The sequence below is a fragment of the Labrus mixtus genome, chromosome 14 (assembly GCF_963584025.1).
Source record: "Labrus mixtus chromosome 14, fLabMix1.1, whole genome shotgun sequence".
Lineage (NCBI taxonomy): Eukaryota > Metazoa > Chordata > Actinopteri > Labriformes > Labridae > Labrus > Labrus mixtus.
In genome coordinates this window covers 21,415,584-21,437,918 of record NC_083625.1, presented here as the reverse complement: position 1 = coordinate 21,437,918, position 22,335 = coordinate 21,415,584, and the positions used below count along the sequence as shown (strand labels likewise).

Here is a 22,335-nt window from a genome sequence, read left to right as displayed (position 1 = left end):
GGGCGCTGATGGTTTAGGGTTTAGCAGCTAGGTGGCACATTAGAGCAGATACCTGAAAGGTGAGTACGGTGGCGGGGCCACTTTAGAGCAAATTACCTGACAGGTGAGTGCAGGGCTGGCGGGGCAAAATTAGCACAGATTACCTGACAGGTATACTGCTGCTAGACTCTGGACTGTGATAAAAACGGAGACAGAAGCGAAGTTCATGTGACATAAACAACATTAAACAAACAGGTGAGATAGACAGGTGAAATGTGATCTGGAGAATGTTTGATTGACAGGTGCAGGCTTAAGTTTTAGACTTTCAGTCTTTAAAGATCACAGACATGATTTAACTTTTAAATCAGAATGTTGTGATGAATCAATCAACAGGATCAGATATATTTATACCTTACTAAAGACGTCTGAGGCGTCCGTGGACACAGCAGGTTGTTTTCTCACCTGAACAGTGAGTCAGCAGGTCGTAGGTCACAAACATTTAATAATTATCAGCTGCTGTATCGATAATGAGCCATCAGTCATTTTCAGCTCAATAAAAGCCAATCGGAGATCATATTCAGACGACACACAGTCAAACACACAGAACACCTGAAGTCTACAGCAGGTCAACTCTCCACACAGGTGAGTCATTCACTGATGACAGGTGACATGTGACACCTTATTTTCAAAATGTAATAACAATTGTTGATAGTTGGATTTGATGTCTCAGCTGTCGGTATGAAGCGCCGTCTGTCATCTCTTGAGTTCTTTCTTGCCGTCGTGTCATCTCTGCTTCTTCTCTGCTGTGTCGGTTTGATCGTGGTTTCATGGCTCAGCCTGCAGCCTGAAGGTAAACATACAGTCTGTGTTTGATCACCTGATCAGGTGTCAGCACAAGTTATTGATCTTTGTGTTGTTGCTGTGTTGAGGTGCTGTTGAGCCGGTGGTACTGAGCGGTCAGATGGTGGTCACAGACGGAGCCGCTTTCTCTGAAGAGCTCAGAAACTCCAGCAGTCTGCTCTTTAAATCCCTCGCCTACGACATACAACACCTGGTCAGTTCACTTTGTTTAGAAAGGAAAAGCTTGATTTAACCTCCAACAACAGCTTTTATTATGAAAATACACACTGCAGACTACACACTACCCACTACAGACTGCACACTACAGACTGCACACTACACACTACAGAGTACACACTGCAGAGTAACCACTACAGAGTACACACTACAGAGTACACTGCAGACTACACACTACAGACTACACACTACAGAGTACACTACAGACTACACACTACAGACTACACACTTCAGAGTACACACTACAGACTACACACTACAGACTACACACTACAGACTACACACTACAGACTACACACTTCAGAGTACACACTACAGAGTACACAACAGACTGCACACTACAGAGTACACACTACAGAATACACACTACAGAGTACACAACAGACTGCACACTACAGAGTACACACTACAGGCTACACACTACAGTTTCAATGACCTCACAGTGTGTCTGTGGAATCACATGATAACAGCCTGTCTTTTGATTGGTTGAAAGGTCTCTGATGCGTTCAGTGTATCTGAGCTTCGAGGTGTCTTCAGTTCCTGTCACGTTTTAAACTTCAGGTCAGATCTGATTATCTATCTATTGTTTATTTATTTATTGATCCAGTATGGATCCGGTCAGTTATAATTTGGATCAATGTATTGAAGCAGTGTTTATAGATATGTATGTGTGTGTGTGTGTGTGTGTGTGTGTGTCCTCAGTCAGGGCAGTGTGGTGGTTGCCTTTGATCTCTGGTTCAGTCAGCTGATCAGTGCAAAGGAGGCGGAGCAACAGCTGGGGGCTGGGCTTCAAGAGCTTGGGGCCACAGGATTGCTTATTGACCGAAACAGCATCAAGATAACTGGTGAGAGTGTGATGCCATAGTGATGTCACCGTGAGGTCACTGTGAGGTCACCATGATGTTACTGAGAGATCACTGTGAAGCCACTGAGAGGTCATTATTAGATCAGAATATTAGTGTTTTTTTTGTTTAGGTCAGATTTAACTAAAGTTTTTTTTTAATATATAGAGAAATCAGACGAGTCGACGGAGACCCCGCCCAGTATCAAACCTCCACCAGGTGCATGCCTCCATCATCATGGTCGTCATGTTGAATCTCCTGCTGTAAACTGAAGTATTGATCCCTAAACTCTGATCATCCTGATTGATTATTGTTTTATTGACCTGTGTCTTTGTTTCCATAGTGACGTGTCCTCCTGATCAGACTACCTGTGCTGATCGATCGCTGTGTGTGTTGATTAAACGTCTGTGTGACGGAGTCAACGACTGTCCTGACGCCTCTGATGAAGAGCACGCTCTGTGCGGTCAGAGATGATCATTGATACTGAAACATGCATGAAATTATCCCTTTAACTCAATAATTACACTTCCTCTGATGTCATCACCCTTGTCTCCATAGCGACCAGGTGTGACGGACAATTCATGCTGAGAGGTCAGAGTGGAACCATCAGTTCATCGGAGACGAACCAGAGACGCTTCTGTCGCTGGATCATCAGGTACGCACACGCACACACACACGCACTGATACAGTAATTAATCATTGTATTTTGAAGTTAATGTTTTTTTTCAGAGTCGACCGAGGACTTTCTGTTCAGATCAACTTCCTGCAGTTTGACATGACCGAAGACATCGACTCTCTGACACTGTATGAAGGAGTGGGAGCAGGAAAACACCTGACAGGTACACACACACACACACACACACACACACACACACACACACACACACACACACTGGAAAACACCTGACAGGTACACACACACACACACACACACACACACACTTTAATAGTCTCTCTTTAACTTGTGTTTCATGTTAACATGTAGCCAGGCTCTCAGGCTCCGCCCCCCCAGGCACTGTGTGGCTGCTGACCAACCAATCAACTGTGGAGTTTATTTCTGATGATGTCAACAGTCTGTCCAGGTTCAACGCCACCTACAACGCAGTCAACATCTCCAAATTACCAGGTAACACAGAACGCCACGGAACGCCACGGAACACCACGGAACGCCACGAGATGACACTTCCCTTTACTGTGTGTGTCTGTGTGTGTGTGTGTGTGTGTGTGTGTTTTTGTGTGTGTGTTCAGAGCAGCAGAAGCTCAACTGTACCTTTGAGCAGGGCATGTGTTTCTGGAGGCAGCAGGTTGATGATGAAGATGATGATGGAGACTGGATTCGAACCTACGGCGCCACATTTCCTCCTCTGAGCGGCCCCAGTGTAGACCACACGCTGGGCAACAGCTCAGGTGAGTTCACCTGTCCTCAGCCTCGTTATATATTATACAGATAACATGTGACGTGTGTATTAAACCACCGCCAGCAGCGGGACAGATTCAGTGTGAGGACTACTGTATGATTGGTCGGTTTGTGTGACTGACAGGTTTCTACATCGTCACTCCTCCAAGTCCCGGCCAATGGCTGAAGAGGTTCAGGATCCAGAGCCTCCCTCTGACTCCGCCCATGCTGCCCATGTGTCTGAGCTTTTGGTAAACAACAGAAAATAAACAAACATATATATATATAAAGAATAAACAACAACAATAAGCCCCGCCCTCTGGTGTCAGGTATCACATGTTTGGAAAAGATGTCCACCGTCTCAGAGTCCTGCTCCTCCAACCGTCTGCTGCTGTTACAACTGTGTTCCAGAAAGATGGTAACTATGGCGACAACTGGCACTACGGCCAGGTGACCCTCAACCTGACCACAGAGACAACGGTGAGTGACATCACAGGAAGTCAGATGACTGAGTGGTCTGATTGACATCATGTGATCCTCCGGCCTGCAGGTGGTGTTTGAAGCGTTGAAAAAGGGCGGGATGATGAACGACATCGCTCTGGATGACATCACACTGACCATGAAACCATGTGACCCCGCCCCCCCTGAACCAACCAATGTACCACCTCCAACAACCCCGCCCCCAATACCAGGTAACACACGGAGCACGCCACACGGAGCACGCCACACGGAGCACGCCACACGGAGCACGCCACATACACCTGATAACACATTGAGAACGTTGCTGCATATTGGCACAAATTGTGAATCTAACTCTGCCCTCTGATCTGATTGGTCCAGCTGACTGTGGAGGACCATTTGACCTCTGGGAGCCAAACTCAACCTTCAGCTCACCAAATTACCCACAATCCTATGGGCATGAGGCCCACTGTGAGTCCGAGACGTTTGAACCTCACGTGTTACCTGTGGGATATACAGGTCACCATATTTACCCATGATGCTCTGCTTCTGCAGGTCTGTGGACCCTCCACACCACCGAGGGTCACAACATCCAGCTTCACTTCCTGGACTTTGAAATTGAAGCTACCTATGACGTCGTTGAGGTGCGTGACGGGACGGGGCCTAACTCCACCTTAGTGGGTAGGGAGCTGTTCTACCCATAATCCTTTTCACCTGGATGCATTTTTATTCTGCATCAGGTTTAACTTATTTTGTTTTCTAGCTGTCCTTACAGGTAGCAGTGGCCCCGCCCACGATTTGTTCTCAACAACCAATCAGATGACAGTCTGGTTCTTCACGGACAGCTCGGGTTACCACCGCGGGTTCAATGCCAACTTTACCTCAGGGGTAAACCTTGGGTCACCAGGTCAGTGCAGGGTCAGAGGTCAGAATAGACAGTTAAAATGATCATTTGTGTGTGTGTGTGTGTGTGTGTGTGTGTGTGTGTGTGTGTGTGTGTGTGTGTGTGTGTGTGTGTGTGTGTGTGTCTGTCTATGTGCGTGCATGTGCATGCGTTTGATTTATGATTATTTATTTGTGTGTGAACAGCCCCATGTGCAGATGGTGAGTTCCAGTGTCTGACAGGAAGTTGTATCCATGGTAACAGTCAGTGTGACGGCGTGGTCGACTGTCCTGACGCCTCCGACGAGTCTGAGTGTGGTAAGACGATTAATAATCGATTCATCTAAATGTCGTCATTAACTTAAAGGAAACTTTGTCATAAGATGTATGGTACATAGGGTTGCCACCCGTCCCGTAATATACAGAATATTTTACACTTTGATATTGCGTTCCGTTTTGAATCAATACGGGATGCTGTTTGTCCCATATTTCCAAGATGCCTTGAACTCAGCATCATTCCGCCCGTATTCAGCCGGCTAGTTCCCGCCTCCTCAGAGCGTCCGTTGGTTTGTTTGGTTCTTTTTTGGAATGAGCAATGAGAGCTCTTTAGTGATTGGGTGAGAGAAAGTCCAAGGAGTCAGAAGGAAACATGTCTGCGGTTGTCTCTGATACCCGCACTGTGCACCATTGAAACGTAAACGATGCAGAAATACAGACGTGAGTAGAAAGTAATGCCTGGCTTGACAGTGTCAGTGAAAATGAATAAAATGTAAAGGAAACTATTGTAGGCCTACTTAATGTATTTTCTCCTATGTTTACAGATAGGTTATTCCAGTATAGTTTGGATAGTGTGAACATTTTTCAGTAGGCTACATAAAACAAGAAGATGACATTTATTTTAGCCAAATCTGTATTCACAGTTTGGCCTGGGAGAGATATCATCATTACAACATCAATATATCGACAGTAGACACTTAATACAATAAGAAAATAGTTCAAAACCATATTAATAGTATCATTCATGATTTCATGAGAAAACAACAAAAACGACAGACAGAAGGACAGAATAAATGAATAAAAAGACTATTAAATTCGTACTGTTTATTTAAAAATCTGTCATCGTACTGCTCTATGTTACAGCAGTGTCAAAAGCACTTCAATAATACTCTGTTAAAGAGATCCTGTAAAATAAGCCAAAAACGCCTATCCAGACATACCCAAAGCAAATTGTATGCTGTTTTTGAACCATTTAGAGTTACAGCACAAACAAGGTCACATTTCAAAGGTAACACTCTGAAGTTTCTTCCCAAACAGCCATAATCAAAGTTTTTACTACTGGTATTGAATAATACAAGCTGAAACTACAAAGAAAAAAAGATTTTTGTTTCCGCCTGAATATTTTCTTTAAAAATAAGCCAATAGAAGACTACAGCTGGGAGCTATTAGCTTGGGACAAACAAAAGGACAAAAAAAGAATGTTTTAGAGCTGTTTTTCTATGGGTATGTCAAGGCGTTTCCAAACTGTGCCATTTGGAGACTCCAAAAGGACCCTTGGTTACCATGATGACTTACCTGGGATAAAAAGGCTGCTACTCCTTTACATGCATCATTCTGGGCTCAACGGAAAGGTAACAATTAGAGCTACGCTATACAATACCCAGAATCACTATCAGTATTTCTGAAACAGATTTCTAGAAGCATAAACACATTTAAAGTGCATTTTTCTAGCTTTGTGCATTACCGTTCTGCGTAAAAAATGAGTAGAATCAAGTGTTATGGTGGAAAACTATTTATAGAAAAAGTGCAACACAGCAAACTTTAGAAAACACACATATTTACACACTATCTTTATGAGTGACATCCTACAAGTTATTTGCAACATGCCAGTCATTATAACAGTCTCTCTTGGGAATAAAGCACAAGGGCACATCACATGAGGTACATTTCAATGGGGTCTTTTTGTGACAATACTTGCACTTTCGCCGACCAATGGTGCGGTCCCCGCTGATGTGCACTGGCCTATGGTGTGTTCCACTTGGAGGAGGAGTTTGTATGGTTCTGGCTGTGGAGCTAGACCCCACTTTTGCACCTGGATGTACAGATAAAGAAACAACAGTGAGAAATATATACCAAAACATGATTATCTATAAGATGCCAATTTTTATTTTTCAAACGGCAAAAAAACACATTTGAATATAGTGTACATACCGGTTGTAGTCTTCGACAGGAACATCCTTCAATTCCCAGCGCCCATCCGCACCTTTGACTCTCCTCTGGACTGTCACCTGCATGTGCTGTGTGAAGAGTTGAGCACATGAAGACATCCCTTGTTGGCTCCCTTGTGAAAATGAATAGATAACAGTTAGTAATTACAAAATTGGACAAACTTTCACATACTTTTTGTGTTACCCCAGAGATACCCAGATACACAACCCTCCCGAAGGGACCAAAGGTAACACCTCATGATACACACCCCTCCCCCACAGATCAACAGTATCACACCTTGAGACACACAAAGGAGAGAAAGGGGCACAAGAACAAAAGAAAGAGGCAAAAACAACCCCCTCCCTGAAATAGCCCTGAAGACTCAGTGCACATACACAGTGAAAAACAATCTAAATTGTATTCACAATTCAAACGCTATAACTATATAGATATATTATTACATTAGATATACTCAGATGTACCTCCCTTTGGACAAAAGTGTCTGCTAAATTAATTGTAGGATACTTTGTTGTCCCAAGGGCGAAATTCACCTTTGGCATAATTGCAAATAAAAACACAAAGCTCTGTACAATGGAATAAACAACCATAAAAACACGTAGAAAATCCAAAGACATACTAAATACCAATAAAAAAACGTAACGTCTTCTCCTTCCAGAAACATTGCCTCTGCTTCCGAGTCATCAAAGGAGATAACGCTGTCCTCCTCTGACCATTCTTTCCCCGACTCATCACTATCACGGCCTCTAGTGCATTCATCCACAGCCTGTGACAGTGTAAATTTAGTCTTTTCCTTTCTTTTCGCCATATTTCTTCCTGAAATTCTTCAAAGTAGCCAACAGCCAACTTTCTGACGCGCGTACTGCTATTACGCACGGAGAGCGCACAAAACACAACACAACACATCTCTGCTTGCGCTCGTTGGTATCTGTTTTGGTTTCTGAGCTACCAATGGAAGCCGTATATATCTGTCATGATTTGGTCTTATTTAGTTTTGTATTTCAGTGTTTAGTGTTTCTTTATGTTCTAGTGTGTTTTGTTTCATTCTTGAGTTCTGTGTGTCTTCAGTGTTTCATGATTTAGTTTTGTAGTTGTCCTCAGTGTTTTTTGTATTTCTTCCTGCCTCTCTGTGTTTCCCTCCATGTTGATTGCCCTGATTGTCTTCACCTGTGTCTGATTACCCCTGTCTATTTAGTCTCTGTGTTTCTTCCCCTCTTGGTCAGTTCATTGTCATATGTCAGTCGTCAGTTTAATAGTGGCTCCTTGTTTTTTCGTGTTGGATTTTGAAAGTACGTTTTTGTTTGCCTTTTTGTTTAAAGAATAAATCTGTTTAGTTAATTCTGCATCTGGGTCCTCCTCTTAGATTTCTTGTTCCGTAACAGAATTGACTGACCAAGAGGGGAAGAAACACAGAGACTAAATAGACAGGGGTAATCAAACACAGGTGAGACTAACAAGACACAGGTGAAGACAATCAGGGCAATCAACATGGAGGGAAACACAGAGAGGCAGGAAGAAATACAAGAAACACTGAGGACAACTACAAAACTAAATCATGAAACACTAAAGACACACAGAACTCAAGACTGAAACAAAACACACTAGAACATAAAGAAACACTAAACACTGAAATACAAAACTGGGGCTGTATACATGAGAAGAGAGGTAGGTACCTCTCATTGATTCCGGCATGCATTGGCTATTGAGGGGGCTAGGCACTGAATGGAAAGTTGTTATTGGCTAAATGAGGTGTCAATCGAAAGGTCAGACTTCAGCCTCCATTTTGCTACATCACAATAGCATATTTTCGCTCGTGTATGTAAAGTATTACAGATAATACCGTGGAATATTGTGATGTGACGCGACATATATGAAATTATATTACAGCAACTTGTGGAATTTTATGGATGTAATCATGTGTTTGGATTACTTTTTTCACTGGATTTAATTAATGTGGACACTTGCTGATAAAGCAGCACCGGGATATTATCATCAGAGATTTATACTACAACTTCAGAAAGTAAGTTGCGTCACTTTTATAATTGTTTGTTTGTTTGTTTGTTGCTGGTCTAATAGATGATTATATTGTGGTTGCTGTGGTGGTTGAATCTTAAAATGGTTTATATTTATGGAAGAACAGCAAAAAAATCTTTCCAGCGATATGTAGCATGTAGCATGCTTCAGCACAGCTGTTGTGTACATGACACACAAAGACGCACACCAACCGCAACATGCACGTGGCGGACCGTGCACGGTCTTCGCTTCATATGTCGTTAATGAATTAATGTTATGTTAAAGGTCCCATATTATGCTTTTTCTGGTTTTATATGCTCTTTAGTGTGTTTTCCATGTGTCCTGTGCATGTTTAGGCACATCTATGTGCAAAAATTGCGTAAACGCGGCTTCTCCTACGTCCTCCTGTTAGCTATAGCATTAGCTGCATGTAACGCTCAGTTCTAGCCCCCCTCTAAAAAAATGTGTCAGTCCGACGTCATTGTCAGCGTGAGATCACTGATCTCAGCCCATTGGCTCGTTGTGGCAAGCCCGTTAACTTCTGTAGCACGCCCACGATATGCCGTAGCCTGCGGCAGCACAGTAGTGCTAAGGTGCTAATGTTTATGCTCCCCTCGGACGGAGCCAGTGGCTGCATTCCCAATATGGTAAAAGAGGCGGGACATTTCCGAGAACCGTGCTGAGCAACTGACCAATAACGACAGAGTGGATCGGCAGACCAATCAGAGCAGACTTGGCCCACGTGGGGCTCTGCAGTGTGGGCTCAGCAGAGCGTAGCTGACGGACTCAGAGCGTAGAGGGAGCAAGGAGGAGCAGTACATGAAAACAGACACTTTTTTTGGACTTTAGCTATTGTGAACGTACAAAAGTAGGTACATAGATTAAATATATGAACCCCAAAAAGGGCATAATATGGGCTCTTTAATAACTTTATTTGAAGGTTAAGTTGTGAATTAAATAGGCCTAGCCTATTTCTACAGTCTATCCCGATTTATACAGTCACCTCAATGACTGTAAGCATCTGAAGTCCTGTTAGGTGCATACATTACTGTATCTGCCTTTACACTGAAGTTTTCCGTTTGTAAATTATTTCGGAAAAAAAGTGTTAATAAAGCACATTACTTCAAACTTTAAGTATGACTCTTATTACTTCATTAAAACAACGTTTTAAATCATGATTCACCACAACTGGTGCCCCACCCCACTGTTGGGCCAGTGGTGGTCAGGCCCCTATGAGTTTCAACCTGCTGTCCTTTATTGTTCTGCTTGGGAGGTGGCAACCCTAGGTACACAATGTAAAGGGACGTCAACCAATTCATCAATCAGTCATTCTTTATACCACACCTACAATTCTCTCTGATACACACACATTAGCTCAACACTGTAAAATATTCAAATAACCTCGGCTAGGTGTTTAACAGGTGTGTGTTTGTGTGTGTCTAAGTTGTATTACAGATGAACAGTTCCAGTCCTCTCCAGTTTCAACTTCTTTCCTCTCTGCTCACCGTTTGTGCCGACAGCTGGAACTCTCACCTGTCTGTGTTCACCTGTCAGTACCTGGGCTACAGGTAACTCACCTGTCTGTGTTCACCTGTCAGTACCTGGGCTACAGGTAACTCACCTGTCTGTGTTCACCTGTCAGTACCTGGGCTACAGGTAACTCACCTGTCTGTGTTCACCTGTCAGTACCTGGGCTACAGGTAACATACCTGTCTGTGTTCACCTGTCAGTACCTGGGGTACAGGTAACTCACCTGTCTGTGTTCACCTGTCAGTACCTGGGCTACAGGTAACTCACCTGTCTGTGTTCACCTGTCTGTACCTGGGCTACAGGTAACTCACCTGTCTGTGTTCACCTGTCTGTACCTGGAATACAGGTAAAGTACCTGTCTGTGTTCACCTGTCTGTACCTGGGCTACAGGTACTGTAGCTGTGCTCACCTATGTGGTTTTGTCTCTGTACAGGTCAGGGGAGGCGTCTCTGCTGCCGGCTCAACCTGAAGATTCACCATTTACAAACATCACCATCATCAATGGAACCCTGCAGACCCAAGTCAGGTACTGAACACCTGAACCAGAGTTAAAGACAGAAAGACCGTCAGAGCCTCAAACTGAATCTTTGACAACAAATTCTGCTCATTTTGTGTTTACAGTGAAACCTGCAGCAGTGAGAGAGTGATTTCTTTAACCTGCGACAACCAGCGTGAGAGCACTCATAAACACTGACCGTGAAAACTACTCACTCCTACACTCAAACACTGACCGTTAAAACTACTCACTCCTACACTGATAAACTCTGACTGTTAAAACTACTCACTCCTACACTGATAAACTCTGACCGTTAAAACTACTCACTCCTACATTGATAAACTCTGACCGTTAAAACTACTCACTCCTACACTGATAAACTCTGACTGTTAAAACTACTCACACCTACACTGATAAATTCTGACCGTTAAAACTACTCACTCCTACACTCAGAAATACTTACTGTTAAAACGACTCACACCTACACTGATAAACTCTGACCGTTAAAACTACTCACACCTACACTGATAAATTCTGACCGTTAAAACTACTCACTCCTACACTCAGAAATACTTACTGTTAAAACGACTCACACCTACACTCAGAAACACTGACTGTTACAAGTACTCACACCTACACTGACCGTTAAAACTACTCACACCTACACTGATAAATTCTGACTGTTAAAACTACTCACTCCTACACTCAGAAATACTTACTGTTAAAACGACTCACACCTACACTCAGAAACACTGACTGTTACAAGTACTCACACCTACACTGACCGTTAAAACTACTCACACCTACACTGATAAATTCTGACTGTTAAAACTACTCACTCCTACACTCAGAAATACTTACTGTTAAAACGACTCACACCTACACTCAGAAACACTGACTGTTACAAGTACTCACACCTACACTGACCGTTAAAACTACTCACACCTACACTGATAAATTCTGACTGTTGAAACTACTCACACCTACATTGATAAACTCTGACTGTTAAAACTACTCACTCCTACACTGATAAACTCTGACTGTTAAAACTACTCACTCCTACATTGATAAACTCTGACTGTTAAAACTACTCACTCCTACACTGATAAACTCTGACCGTTAAAACTACTCACTCCTACATTGATAAACTCTGACCGTTAAAACTACTCACTCCTACATTGATAAACTGACTGTTAAAACTACTCACACCTACACTGATAAACTCTGACTGTTAAAACTACTCACTCCTACACTCAGAAATACTTACTGTTAAAACGACTCACACCTACACTGATAAACTCTGACCGTTAAAACTACTCACACCTACACTGATAAATTCTGACCGTTAAAACTACTCACTCCTACACTCAGAAATACTTACTGTTAAAACGACTCACACCTACACTCAGAAACACTGACTGTTACAAGTACTCACACCTACACTGACCGTTAAAACTACTCACACCTACACTGATAAATTCTGACTGTTAAAACTACTCACTCCTACACTCAGAAATACTTACTGTTAAAACTACTCACACCTACACTGATAAACTGACTGTTAAAACTACTCACTCCTACACTCAGAAATACTTACTGTTAAAACGACTCACACCTACACTCAGAAACACTGACTGTTACAAGTACTCACACCTACAATGACCGTTAAAACAACTCACACCTACACTGATAAACTCTGACCGTTAAAACTACTCACTCCTACACTGATAAACTCTGACTGTTAAAACTACTCACACCTACACTGATAAACTCTGACTGTTAAAACTACTCACACCTACACTCATAAACACTGACCGTTAAAACTACTCACTCCTACACTGATAAACTCTGACTGTTAAAACTACTCACACCTACACTGATAAACTCTGACCGTTAAAACTACTCACTCCTACACTGATAAACTCTGACTGTTAAAACTACTCACACCTACACTGATAAACTCTGACTGTTAAAACTACTCACACCTACACTCATAAACACTGACCGTTAAAACTACTCACTCCTACACTGATAAACTCTGACTGTTAAAACTACTCACTTCTACACTGATAAACTCTGACCATTAAAACTACTCACTCCTACATTGATAAACTCTGACTGTTAAAACTACTTACTCCTACACTCAGAAATACTTACTGTTAAAACAACTCACACCTACACTGATAAACTCTGACCATTAAAACTACTCACACCTACACTGATAAATTCTGACCGTTAAAACTACTCACACCTACACTCAGAAACACTGACTGTTAAAAGTACTCACACCTACACTGACCATTAAAACAACTCACACCTACACTGATAAACTGACCGTTAAAACTACTTACACCTACACTCAGAAACTCTGACCGTTACAAGTACTCACTCCTACACTGATAAACTCTGACCGTTAAAACTACTCACTCCTACATTGATAAACTCTGACTGTTAAAACTACTCACTTCTACACTGATAAACTCTGACCATTAAAACTACTCACTCCTACATTGATAAACTCTGACTGTTAAAACTACTCACTCCTACACTCAGAAATACTTACTGTTAAAACTACTCACACCTACACTGATAAACTCTGACCATTAAAACTACTCACACCTACACTGATAAATTCTGACCGTTAAAACTACTCACACCTACACTCAGAAACACTGACTGTTAAAAGTACTCACACCTACACTGACCATTAAAACAACTCACACCTACACTGATAAACTGACCGTTAAAACTACTCACACCTACACTCAGAAACTCTGACCGTTACAAGTACTCACACCTACACTAACCGTTAAAACTACTAACTCCTACACTGATAAACTCTGACCGTTAAAACTACTCACTCCTATATTCGGAAACACTGATCGTTAAAACTACTCACATCTACACTCATAAACACTGACCGTTAAAACTACTCACACCTACACTCAGAAACTCTGACCATTAAAACTACTCACACCTATACTGATAAACTCTGACCGTTAAAACTACCTACACCTACGCTCAAACACTGAATGTTAAAACTACTCACACCTACACTCAGAAACACTGACCGTTAAAACTACTCACACCTACACTCAGAAACACTTTCAGAATTACATACTTAATTAACGTTTTTCACCCTGCTGATGTTCTATTTATGCTCTTAAGTGTAATTTAGTATTTCTTACGAGTGTAAAGTTTCATATTGAATGACTGATCGATATGTGTCTGTGATTTTCAGCGTGTGGCGTTCGTCAAGTTTTAAATGACTCGAGAGGGATGGACCAATCAGCAGAGAGGACAACAGGTGCAGGTTTGAGATCAGTTTGAGTCTGACATCTTCTTGTTTGGCTGATACTGGTTTTTTTTCAGTGCAGCTATGCTTATTCTTATCTGTCAGGTGGGGGCAGAGTGGTGGGTGGGGCGAATGCTTTGAAGGGGGCATGGCCATGGATGGTGTCTCTGTGGTGGAAGGGGAGTCATGTTTGTGGAGCCTCTCTGATTGGTGGAGACTGGCTTCTCACGGCTGCACACTGTGTCTACGGGTGAGACTGAAAACACAAACATTTTAATAAGCTCTTTAAAAAATCTTAAAAGCACACACCTGTGCTGTCCTGCAGGTGTTTAATGCAACATTTTGAAAGTCTCTGCTGCCGACTGAACTATGTGTTTTTGTCCTACAGGAAGAACATCCACCTGACATCCTGGTCGGCTGTTTTTGGTCTTCACGCTCAGAGTAACAGCAGCTCCCTGGACGTTCAGACTCGACGAGTCGATCGCATCATCATCAACAGAGAGTACAACCGACAAACCAAACAGGCGGACATCGCCATGATGCATCTGCAGACGCCAATAAACTTCACCCGTCAGTAAATACGTTAAAAACAATAACTGCAGACATCAGTGTGTCCTGATGTCTGCCAGTGTTACTATTAATCACTATGTCCTTCAATGTGTCCTTGTGTACTTCGTGTTAATGACTGTGTCCTTGTGTCCTTCAATGTGTACTTGTGTCTTTGTGTCCTTCGTGTTAATCACTGTGTCCTCAGCGTACAGTGTGTGATTCGAGAGGATTCCTTTAAATCAAACTGTCTTAACTTTGAATCTGAATTCAGAGATAAACACACAAAGTGTTTAAATACTTAATATTATAAATAAATTATAAATGATCGTATGAATATTTAAATCCTCGAACATGTGACGTTGGATTGTCTCAACTGTGAACGATTAATCGATAAAGTTTAAAATCACTTTTTCACCTTTTTTGTTATAGACTCAGTTCAACCACTTTGTTTACCTCCTGGAGGTCACGACCTCTCACCAGGAACACGCTGCTTCATAGCAGGCTGGGGGAAGAAGGAGGAGGGGGGTGAGAAACACACACACACACAGCTGTCTCTCTCTCCTCACCCGTCTCTCTCTCCTCACCCATCTCTCTCTCCTCATCGGTCTGTCTGTCTGTCAGGTTCCCGCGCTGACGTTCTGCAGGAGGCTCAGATTCCTCTGGTGGCTCAGGCTCAGTGTCAGGGGCAGTTACCTGAGTACACCATCACCTCCAGCATGCTGTGTGCTGGACTACCCGAGGGAGGGGTCGACTCCTGCCAGGTAAGTCCTTACCTGGTCCCACCTGGACTCTTTAGTCCACCGGTTGCTGTGTTCAAAGTAAATCAAGTTTAATGTGTTTCCAGGGTGACTCTGGAGGTCCTCTGATGTGCCAGGATGACACTGGACACTGGACTCTGATTGGTCAGTCAAATACACACACACACACACACACACACACAGTATGAAACAGTGTGATGAGTGTGAGGACAGAATAAATGATGCATTCTGATTGGTTTCTGGTAGGTGTGACATCATTTGGCGTTGGATGTGGACGTCCTCAGAGACCTGGAGTCTACGCACGAGTCTCCGCCTTCACTTCCTGGATCGCTCAGACCAGACGCTCCTCCTGATAATTCAACTCTGTTATTAAGAAACAAACGAATAAATCAGGACTGTCAGCATTAACAAGTTCATCACATTAACCTCACGTTTGTCCCTTCAGGCTCTCCGTAGATAGTGGTCCTCAGTGTCTCCCTGTAGTCTCAGTGATGTAAAAGAAGAACACTGCTGCATCTTTGAATGTCTCATTTCACTTCAACAAACTCTCAGACAGCTCAGCTGACGAGTCCAAAGTAATATCCACCTTATGACATCACACATTGACCTTTGTTTCCTCACTTTGGGATCCCTAACCACTTCCTGTTTCTGTGCTTAACTTCCTGTCCTAACCTTCACTCTACAGGAAGGGCCTTACTTTATTTCAAAATAAAAGCACATAGCAAGAAAATAAGTCTTATCTTAAAGGCCCTGCCACATAGTGGCGACGAAGGCCGCCTGTGGCGTCAACTCACGTCGCCAAGTTACCAGCCGACGGCCAACCACCACGTACGTTCTGAGCATGTGTGAGAGGAAATAATTCTTCATGCCAGCAGGCGGCACTAGTCTGTAATCGTCATTCCAAAAAGGGGAAACCGGAAGAGGAAGAACGCGGATAAATAAACCGTTTTTATGATACGAGAAGACCATTTCCTCACTGGTGTAGCTCAACACTCGTAATATAGGTACTTCTAATGGAGAATGATGTCTGATTAAAAGTTGCGTCTTTACTTGCTTTGGTCACTTCCGTTTTTCTTCTCATGCACTGATTCGCTTAGCTGAACAGCCAATCAAAGGGACTCCTGTCACCAACCACGCAGGCGGCTGAAAAAAGGCAGATGGGGGCCGACGGAGCTGAACACACCACAAAACCAGATCGACGATCGCTCGGGTCAGTCCTTGGTGTGTCAGGGCCTTCAGACAGGACAAATCTTCAGAATAAAAGCCTAACTGTTTTTATTTTGTTAATGTGAAATAATGGAATTTCAGACATGCGATTAAAACATTTAATCTTTTAACAGCCCTAAAAAATAAATAAATAAATGTATAATAATGTGTAAATAAAACATGAGGTTTATCTTCTCACAGTTAAACTTCTCAGAGAAATAACCGCCTGTTATTATTTCTAATCGTTGTCTGTCACATTTATTTCCATCATCACTTCATGAATCTGAGAACATTGGACTATATTTGGTTCTTAAAATCTTTGAAGGTAAAACAGTTGATTCTGATGAATGATACCTCTGTGTTCTTTAAAGGTGACGTGGGATTCTTTTGTTGTGTAAATGAAGTTTTGAATGCTGAGCGTTAGATAACCTTCATCATGGGAGGGGGTTAATCAACCTGATCTGTTCTGATTCAAACCTGAACCTTCAGAGAGGACGTGGGCCCGATGGAGCCGGAGCGGGAAAGGAAGACTCCAGACGGTCTAGAAATAAAAAGAAGAGTTTGTCGATTGAAGGAAGTCAAAGAAAGAGGACAGAGGAGGAGTTTGTGGTTGGAATGATGAGGTCACCCAAACAGACGGACTGTTTAAGGACCCTCATGAGTTTAGGGTCTGTGCGGATAACAAGGGGAGGAACGTGAGTGTTCTGCAAAACGGCAAACAGAAAAGGCCATGAAAATGGAAACATTTAAGTGTAGTGGTGTGACTTTCCACTTGGAAAAGGAGGAAGGAAGAAAGGAGGGGTGAACGGCGTCCCTCTGTCAGTGAACGCTGACTCGTTTCTTGACATGAAGGTATCTGAAGGTTGACAAGGTTTCATGATGGAGAGAGAGAAGAAAGCTAATCTGTGTGTTTGTCCTTCGAGGGAGCAATACCAGAGAGAGTGTTTCTGGACTATGTCGTCTACAGAGTAAACCCTAACCCTAACCCCTGCTGCCAGGAGTACCGACATGTCGCTGCTGCAGAATGTGGAGATAAGGGAAGTTATGATGACTGTAACGCTGAAAAATAAAATGTGTCATACCTTCACTGCAGGGAAACCATTTCACAGGGTCAACACAAAGGATCAAGGAAGTGAAACCGAATAAAAGCTGAGCTGAGCTAAGACTGACATATGCTGAGGCTGTGAAAATAATGGACAGAACAGAAGAGCAGGTCACTGTGGAAACAAAGAGAGGAGAGACATATATGTGTTGATAAAAAACAAGTCTTGGCTTTCATCTCCATACTGATTAATTATGCAGCAGACATAAAGGGAAAGTCAGAGAGAATTAAAGCAGTGTTGGATGCTGTAAAAAGGTTTTTAAACATTGTGGATATCACTGGGGAAGAGTTGGATTTAACACTGAGGGAAGGACTAGCCCAAACCCAGATCAGTCTGGGTCATAGAGCGGGACAAAACGGATCACTGTGTGTGGACGCTATTTAGTAGTTGCACAAAGGGAGTTAGAACGATCCAGATGGTGTCGGTAATGCAAGAAGAAGAAGCAGAAGAACTGATCCGACATGATCCGACATGATCCAGCAGGGGGCGGACACGAGCCGGAACCAGAGAAGAAGGACACGAAGAAGAAGAAGAAGAAGAAGAATGAGAAGAAGGTGTTTAGATAAATGATTAGTTTTTGTTTTATAGTCCGATCTGATCCTGAACACAAGAACACGTTAAACCGGTCCTGACCTGGTCCTGACCGACCCGGGGCGGAGCCGGTTAACCGGTGTCAACGAACAGAAGAAGAAGAAAAACGGGTCAGTGTCCCGGAAGTGAAATCATCGTGAAGTGTCTGCAGGCTAACCGGTGTTAGCAGGTACGAAAACAAACCTCTGATTTTAATCCCTTTAATTATTTCTAATCCTAAATTACCTGCCAGACTGAGGACGTCACATTTACCCGTGTTACCACAGATAATTGACAACGAGATTATAGATGAAAGTTCTCTGATATCACGGCTAATGTAGCAGCTAGCTGTGTTAGCCGTTAGCTGTGTTTACATCCTATATTCATCCCATTTTATACTCACTCTTTTAGAGACACACACACACACACACACACACACACACACACACACACACACACACACACACACACACACACACACACACACACACACACAGTGGACAGGTGTCAGAGTGGGCTGCTACACAGGGAGGGCTCGGTGCCTTGCTCAAGAGCACCTCGGCAGTAACCAGACCAGCATCCACATTATGGTCCGGACTTTCTACGGCTCTAAAATAATAACCTGTCTGTCTGATCGTAAACTACAGACAGTCAGTGATATAATTAGTTGGTGTCGTGGTGATGATGTGACAGGTTGAAGGATCAGGAGGAGCAGAAGGTTTAGTGGTTGTCATGGTGATGGTGTTATAAGGTGTGGTAGGTCAGAGGATGAGGAGGAGCCCGGGGTTTTAGCGGTTGTCATGTCATCAGTGTGTTCTCCCTGACGATCAGACACGAGAGGAAACACTGCAGGGAGACTAACGCTGCTCTCTGAATGGTCACATCGATTCCAAACCTGATGTCTGACACGAAGTTTGGGTTAGTTTGGACGTTACGCTCTTCTAGTTAAGAAGAACCTCACGTCTCCGTGGTAACCAAACAGTGACACATCTTAAGTTACAGACTAACTAGTTTACACGTCGGGTTTAGTGAGGACTTAGTGTGTTAGTGAGTCTGTTGTTTTGACTTCTGAACATTTTATTTTATTCAGTGCCACAGACGTTCAACATGAGCAGCAGAGTGGAAAAACCTCGAGAGCAGGAGGAGCAGGAGGAGGACTTCTACGACTGCCAGGAGTCTCTGCAGCACCTCGACCTGAAAGAGAACGAGGAGGAGGATCGGACCCAACAAAAAAAAGAAGGAGGAGCGTCAAAAGACTTTACAAGTGACAGATTGACAGACAGAAGGGAAGGAGGAGGACAGGAGCAGGAAGACAGGCTGCAGGACGACAGGCTGCAGGAGGAGGAGCAGGACGACAGGCTGAAGGAAGAGGAGCAGGACGACAGGCTGCAGGAGGAGGAGCAGGGAGACAGGCTGCAGGAGGAGGAGCAGGGAGACAGGCTGCAGGACGACAGGCTGCAGGAGGAGGAGCAGGGAGACAGGCTGCAGGAGGAGGAGGAGGAGCAGGGAGACAGGCTGCAGGAGGAGGAGCAGGGAGACAGGCTGCAGGACGACAGGCTGCAGGAGGAGTCTGATTCCGAGTTTAAGGAGGAACCCAGCTGTGAGGTGGAGTTTGATGACGACTACCTGAGGGAGTTGGAGAAGGAGCTGACAGAGGAGGAGAAGGAGGTACCAGCTGTTTACCTGTGTGTGTAGGTCATTACGACCTGTAAGACGTTTTGATAATATTATGTCATTGTTTACACACAGACAGTAAAAACATGAAGTCTTCATGTTGAACCGATGAATTAGTCTTTAATAAACACAATAAATAAAGATTATATAGTCTCATTATAAACAATACATAAAGATTATTTAGTCTCATTATAAATAATAAATAAAGATTATATAGTCTCATTATAAACACAATAAATTAACACGCTCAGGTGTAAATCAGTCTGAGATGTGCTCAGGTGTAAATCAGAGCTTCAGGTTGACGTGCACTCTGTTTCTGTTCTTTTGTTTCAGGGTCGACGGCAGCAGAGTTTAACCCTTAAAGAAAGAGGAAATATTCAGTTTAAATCTGGAGGTGAGTGACATCATTTTCAGTATGTCAACCAGTACAAAACAGTATGACCAGTATAACCCAGAGTTACCTCATGTTCCTGCAGACTGGGAGGAGGCTGAGCGGAGCTATAAGGAGGCGCTGGTTTTATGTCCCGTCTGTTTCAGCAGAGAGAGAGCCGTGCTGTTCTCCAACAGAGCTGCAGCCAGACTGCACCTGGTACATGCTAACAACACGCTAACTACATGCAGAGGGAATGCTAACTACATGCAGAGGGAATGCTAACAACAAGCTAACTACATGTAGAGGGAATGCTAACAACATGCTAACTATGTGCAGAGGGAATGCTAACAACATGCAGAAAGAATGCTAACAACATGCAGAAAGAATGCTAACAACATGCAGACAGAATGCTAACTACACACTAACAACATGCTAACTGTATCGCCTGTGTCTGTTTCTCAGGACCTGAAAGATCAGGCGATCTCAGACTGTAGCAAAGGTGAGTGATGACATCATTCTTTACCTATGCAGCGTTAAAGCATCTCTGATTCGTTTGTTGATTGGACGTATTGTTACCATAGCAATAGAGCTGAATCCAGACTACATGAGGGCGTTGCTGAGGAGGGCAGAGCTTTACGAGCAGACGGAGAAGCTGGATGAGGCCCTGGAGGACTACAAGAAGGTTCTGGACCTGGACCCAACCCACACTACCGCCAGACAGGCCTGCATGGTGAGTTCACTGACCGCTGGGACAAACAAGGAAAGAAGAATCGCAGTCATGAGTGTTTGAATTGGAGACGGAAAATTAAAGTTAAAAAAAAAGTACTTAACGCAATTTTAATGACAGATATCATCACAATGCTGACTGCAACTGTCTCTCTCTCTCTGTACCTGTCTGTCTGTCTCTGTACCTGTCTGTTTCTCTCTCTCTGTATCTGTCTGTCTGTCTCTGTACCTGTCTGTCTCTGTACCTGTCTGTATCTCTCTGTACCTGTCTGTCTCTCAGAGGTTACCTGGGCAGATTCAGGAGAGGAACGAGAAGTTGAAGGAGGAGATGATAAGTACGCACTGCACCTGAACACACCATCTTAAAGTAACAGTACAAAGTTTACAATGAGTGAGTCTTATTGTGAAGGTATGTTTACCTGAATGACTTCCTGTCTCAGGTAAATTGAAGGATCTGGGAAATCTGGTCCTGAGACCGTTTGGACTTTCAACCAACAACTTCCAGGTGAACCAGGACGCCTCCACGGGGTCCTACTCCATCAACTTCGTCCAGGGCTCCGGCGGCAACAACAACAACAACAACAACACATGATGTCACACAGAGCTGTGATGTCACACAGAGCTGTCAGGTGTGGGTGTGTACCTGTGTGTTTAAATAAAAGCTGATTATTTGTTTACCTGTTTGTGTTGTTGTTTACGAGGCAGAAGGGCACACACCTGAGCTCTGAATGGTTACCATGGCGGGATAATCGGTTACCGTGGTAACTTCGGGGTAAAATCTGTGTTTTCAGCTCACTTCCTATCAGGGTAGATCACCATGTTAACTGATGCTGAATACATCAGTGCTAAACCTCAACCTGTGAGAGACTCTGCTCATGGACCAATCAGATCCCTTTATGACAGAGGTCTGATTTTGAGGGGGAGAGAGAGACTGAGTGTGTGTTTGAGTTTTATATCAAATATATGATGGTGATGGATTTTAGACTATTGTCTTGTGACAGACTAAACACTGAAGATACACTGAACATTAGGGCTGGGAATCTCTGGGTGCCTCATGATTCGATTCAGAATCGATTTTCGATTTAAAACGATTCTGGATTCAAAGTCTAATTATGAATGAGTACATACTTCAGGATCCACTCCAGTCATCTGGGAGATCGGCTGAGTTGCTCTATTCAGCGTTC

General features: G+C 43.3%; 2 protein-coding genes across 3 annotated transcripts; both read left to right on the top strand.

Annotated features, from left to right (window-relative positions):
* The first annotated feature begins 266 nt into the window (after positions 1-266).
* tmprss15 (transmembrane serine protease 15) lies at positions 267-16,927 on the top strand. The gene is made up of 28 exons (XM_061055755.1): positions 267-621; positions 710-829; positions 909-1,033; positions 1,550-1,617; positions 1,759-1,901; positions 2,067-2,117; positions 2,242-2,361; positions 2,457-2,553; positions 2,628-2,737; positions 2,884-3,024; positions 3,147-3,305; positions 3,440-3,545; positions 3,624-3,774; positions 3,845-3,986; positions 4,135-4,224; positions 4,309-4,434; positions 4,517-4,660; positions 4,843-4,953; positions 10,316-10,439; positions 10,835-10,927; positions 11,023-11,072; positions 14,139-14,210; positions 14,298-14,442; positions 14,581-14,762; positions 15,171-15,266; positions 15,363-15,502; positions 15,586-15,643; positions 15,746-16,927. Exons 2-28 carry the CDS (start codon positions 718-720, stop codon positions 15,850-15,852), a joined length of 3,063 nt encoding a protein of 1,020 aa, XP_060911738.1. The 5' UTR covers positions 267-621; positions 710-717; the 3' UTR covers positions 15,853-16,927.
* Positions 16,928-18,296: 1,369 nt separating this feature from the next.
* ttc1 (tetratricopeptide repeat domain 1) lies at positions 18,297-21,828 on the top strand. Of its 2 annotated transcripts, XM_061055754.1 has the most exons (9): positions 18,297-18,568; positions 19,469-19,791; positions 19,831-20,046; positions 20,386-20,446; positions 20,529-20,641; positions 20,888-20,924; positions 21,007-21,155; positions 21,432-21,486; positions 21,592-21,828. In XM_061055754.1, exons 2-9 carry the CDS (start codon positions 19,486-19,488, stop codon positions 21,741-21,743), a joined length of 1,089 nt encoding a protein of 362 aa, XP_060911737.1. In that variant the 5' UTR covers positions 18,297-18,568; positions 19,469-19,485; the 3' UTR covers positions 21,744-21,828. The 2 variants fall into 2 exon arrangements, with proteins under 2 accessions (XP_060911737.1, XP_060911736.1); XM_061055753.1 differs by having other exon boundaries at positions 19,469-20,046.
* The last annotated feature ends 507 nt before the right edge of the window (positions 21,829-22,335 follow it).

Bases quoted from the DNA above. Each gene is read 5' to 3' on its own strand.
- tmprss15 (XM_061055755.1), top strand. From the start codon at position 718: ATGAAGCGCCGTCTGTCATCTCTTGAGTTCTTTCTTGCCGTCGTGTCA. The intron at 3,306-3,439 runs GTGAGTTCACCT...TGTGACTGACAG, and splicing joins CACGCTGGGCAACAGCTCAG to GTTTCTACATCGTCACTCCT. The intron at 10,928-11,022 runs GTACTGAACACC...TTGTGTTTACAG, and splicing joins ACCCTGCAGACCCAAGTCAG to TGAAACCTGCAGCAGTGAGA.
- ttc1 (XM_061055753.1), top strand. From the start codon at position 19,486: ATGAGCAGCAGAGTGGAAAAACCTCGAGAGCAGGAGGAGCAGGAGGAG. The intron at 20,447-20,528 runs GTGAGTGACATC...ATGTTCCTGCAG, and splicing joins TATTCAGTTTAAATCTGGAG to ACTGGGAGGAGGCTGAGCGG. The intron at 20,925-21,006 runs GTGAGTGATGAC...TTGTTACCATAG, and splicing joins GATCTCAGACTGTAGCAAAG to CAATAGAGCTGAATCCAGAC.